The sequence below is a fragment of the Boleophthalmus pectinirostris genome, unplaced genomic scaffold, assembly GCF_026225935.1.
Source record: "Boleophthalmus pectinirostris isolate CB_2022bp ecotype Guang Dong unplaced genomic scaffold, ASM2622593v1 HiC_scaffold_23, whole genome shotgun sequence".
Classification (NCBI taxonomy): domain Eukaryota; kingdom Metazoa; phylum Chordata; class Actinopteri; order Gobiiformes; family Gobiidae; genus Boleophthalmus; species Boleophthalmus pectinirostris.
Genome location: NW_026571207.1, coordinates 802,374 through 805,679, shown reverse-complemented (window position 1 = coordinate 805,679; position 3,306 = coordinate 802,374). Strand labels below are relative to the sequence as shown.

Genomic DNA, 3,306 nt, shown 5'->3' with positions numbered 1-3,306 from the left:
GTCCTGGTTTAGTCCTGGTTCAGTCCTGTTTTAGTCCTTCTTGTCTTGTCTTTTCTCTCTTCTTAAGTTAAATCTTGATTTCTTGTTTATTTGTTTTTCTTGATTTTCTGTTTATTTGTTTTTCTTGATTTCGTGTTTATTTTTTATTTCTTTTTTCTTTTTCTTGATTTCTTGTGTTATTTTTTTTTCTTGATTTCGTGTTTATTCTTTTTTTCTTTTTCTGATTTCGTGTGTTTATTTGTTTTTCTTTTTTTCTTGATTTCGTGTTCTTTTCTGTTTATTTCTTTTTTTTTTTGTTTTTCTTGATTTCTTTTTCTTGATTTCGTGTTTTTGTGTTTATTTTCCTTTTTTTTCTTGATTTCTTTTTCTTGATTTTCTTTTTTGTGATTTCGTGTTTATTTCTTTTTCTTGATTTCTGTTTATTTTTTCTTGTTTATTTCTTTTTCTCGTGTTTATTTCGTGTTTATTTTTCTTGATTTTGTGTTTATTTCTTTTTCTTGATTTCTTGTTTATTTCTTTTTCTTGATTTTTTGTTTATTTCTTTTTCTTGATTTCCTGTTTATTTTTCTTGATTTCGTGTTTATTTGTTTTTCTTGATTTCGTGTTTATTTGTTTTTCTTGATTTCGTGTTTATTTCTTTTTCTTGATTTCGTGTCCTGTCGTGTTCAGTGGGTCTACAACATCCTGGAGAAGAAGGCCGAGTCTGACAGGATCCTGTTTGAAGATCCAGACCCAAACACGGGCTTCGTCCTCCTGCCCGACTTCAAATGGAACCAGAAACAGGTCAGAGACTCACCAGGGACTAACTAGTACTCAGACGGTTTAGACCTGGTTTAGACCTGGTTTTCCTCTGTTCCAGGTGGATGACTTGTACCTGATCGCGATCTCTCACCGTCGGGACGTCAAGAGTCTGAGGGACTTGACTCCGGAGCATCTGCCTCTGCTCCAGAACATCCTCCACAAGGGACAGGTGAGACTGACCGCCCACTCGAACCTTACAGTACGAGGCTCCTCCCACTCTGCCCCCTCCAGCAGAGACGGTACGAGGCTCCTCCCACTCTGCCCCTCCAGCAGAGACAGTACGAGGCTCCTCCCACACAGCCCCCTCCAGCAGAGACAGTACAGCTCCTCCACTTCTGCCCTCTCAGCAGAGACAGTACGAGGCTCCTCCCACTCTGCCCCTCCAGCAGAGACAGTACGAGCTCCTCCCACTCTGCCCCTCCAGCAGAGAAGTACGAGCTCCTCCCAGCCCCCTCAGCAGAGAGTACGAGGCTCCTCCACTCGTCCCCTCCAGCAGAGACAGTACGAGGCTCCTCCCACTCTGTCCCCTCCAGCAGAGACAGTACGAGGCTCCTCCCACACAGCCCCCTCCAGCAGAGACAGTACGAGGCTCCTCCCACTCTGCCCCCTCCAGCAGAGACAGTACGAGGCTCCTCCCACTCTGCCCCTCCAGCAGAGACAGTACGAGGCTCCTCCCACTCTGCCCCCTCCAGCAGAGACAGTACGAGGCTCCTCCCACACAGCCCCTCCAGCAGAGACAGTACGAGGCTCCTCCCACTCTGCCCCCTCCAGCAGAGACCTGGAGGGGCGCGAGTATCGACCGAACACGTGTGTCGAATCGTGAGACCGGTATCGAACAATTCAGTATTATATCGAATATCGTTGCATATCGTTCTGGGATAGACCTGGTTCAGTCCTGGTTTAGACCTGGTTCAGTCCTGGTTTAGACCTGATTCAGTCGTAGTTTAGATCTGGCTTAGTTTTGACTACATTTGGACCTGGTTTAGTCCTAGTTAAGTCATGGTTAAGTTCTGGTTTAGACCTGGTTTAGTTCTAGACTAAACCTGGTTTAGACCTGGTTTAGTCCTTGTTTAGTCCTGGGTTAGTCCTGGTTTAGTTCTGGTTTCTGGTTTTGGTTTAGTCCTGGTTTAGTCCTGGTTTAGTCCGGTTTAGTCCTGGTTTAGTCCCTGGTTTTAGCCTGGTCTGGTTTAGTCCTGGTTTAGTCCTGGAGTCCTGGTTTGTCCAGGACCTGGTCCGGTCTCGGTTCGGGGTTCTGGTTTAGTCCTGGTCTGGTCCTGATCTCGTCTGTGGTTTGTCCAGGACCTGGTCCGGTCTCGGTTCGGGGTTCTGGTTTAGTCCTGGTCTGGTCCTGATCTCGTGTGTGGTTTGTCCAGGACCTGGTCCGGTCTCGGTTCGGGGTTCTGGTTTAGACCTGGTTTAGTCCTGATCTCGTCTGTGGTTTGTCCAGGACCTGGTCCGGTCTCGGTTCGGGGTTCTGGTTTAGACCTGGTCTGGTCCTGATCTCGTGTGTGGTTTGTCCAGGACCTGGTCCGGTCTCGGTTCGGGGTTCTGGTTTAGACCTGGTTTAGTCCTGATCTCGTGTGTGGTTTGTCCAGGACCTGGTCCGGTCTCGGTTCGGGGTTCTGGTTTAGACCTGGTTTAGTCCTGTCTGGTTGGTCCAGGACCTGGTCCGGTCGGTTCGGGGTTCTGGTTTAGACCTGGTCTTTAGTCCTGATCTCGTGTGGTTTGTCCAGGACCTGGTCCGGTCTCGGTTCGGGGTTCTGGTTTAGTTCCTGGTCTGGTCCTGATCTCGTCTGTGTGGTTTGTCCAGGACCTGGTCCGGTCTCGGTTCGGGGTTCTGGTTTAGACCTGGTTTAGTCCTGATCTCGTCTGTGGTTTGTCCAGGACCTGGTCCGGTCTCGGTTCGGGGTTCTGGTTTAGTCCTGGTCTGGTCCTGATCTCGTCTGTGGTTTGTCCAGGACCTGGTCCGGTCTCGGTTCGGGGTTCTGGTTTAGACCTGGTTTAGTCCTGATCTCGTCTGTGGTTTGTCCAGGACCTGGTCCGGTCTCGGTTCGGGGTTCTGGTTTAGACCTGGTTCTAGTCCTGATCTCGTCTGTGGTTTGTCCAGGACCTGGTCCGGTCTCGGTTCGGGGTTCTGGTTTAGTCCTGGTCTGGTCCTGATCTCGTGTGTGGTTTGTCCAGGACCTGGTCCGGTCTCGGTTCGGGGTTCTGGTTTAGTCCTGGTTTAGACCTGGTTTGGTCCTGATCTCGTGTGTGGTTTGTCCAGGACCTGGTCCGGTCTCGGTTCGGGGTTCTGGTTTAGACCTGGTTTAGTCCTGGTCTGGTCCTGATCTCGTCTGTGGTTTGTCCAGGACCTGGTCCGGTCTCGGTTCGGGGTTCTGGTTTAGTCCTGGTTTCTGGTTTAGTCCTGGTTTAGTCCTGGTTTGGTCCTGATCTCGTGTGTGGTTTGTCCAGGACCTGGTCCGGTCTCGGTTCGGGGTTCTGGTTTAGTCCTGGTCTAGTCCT

At 49.5% G+C, this 3,306-nt stretch overlaps 1 protein-coding gene across 1 annotated transcript in view; it reads left to right on the top strand.

Annotated features, from left to right (window-relative positions):
- Nucleotides 1-3,306, top strand: part of dcps (decapping enzyme, scavenger) — an 8,772-nt gene that overhangs the window by 4,914 nt on the left and 552 nt on the right. The window contains exons 4-6 of the mRNA XM_055159559.1: nt 670-783; nt 860-970; nt 2,027-2,048. Of these exons, the coding sequence (XP_055015534.1) occupies nt 670-783; nt 860-970; nt 2,027-2,048 (247 nt within the window). The remainder of the gene's footprint in view (nt 1-669; nt 784-859; nt 971-2,026; nt 2,049-3,306) is intronic.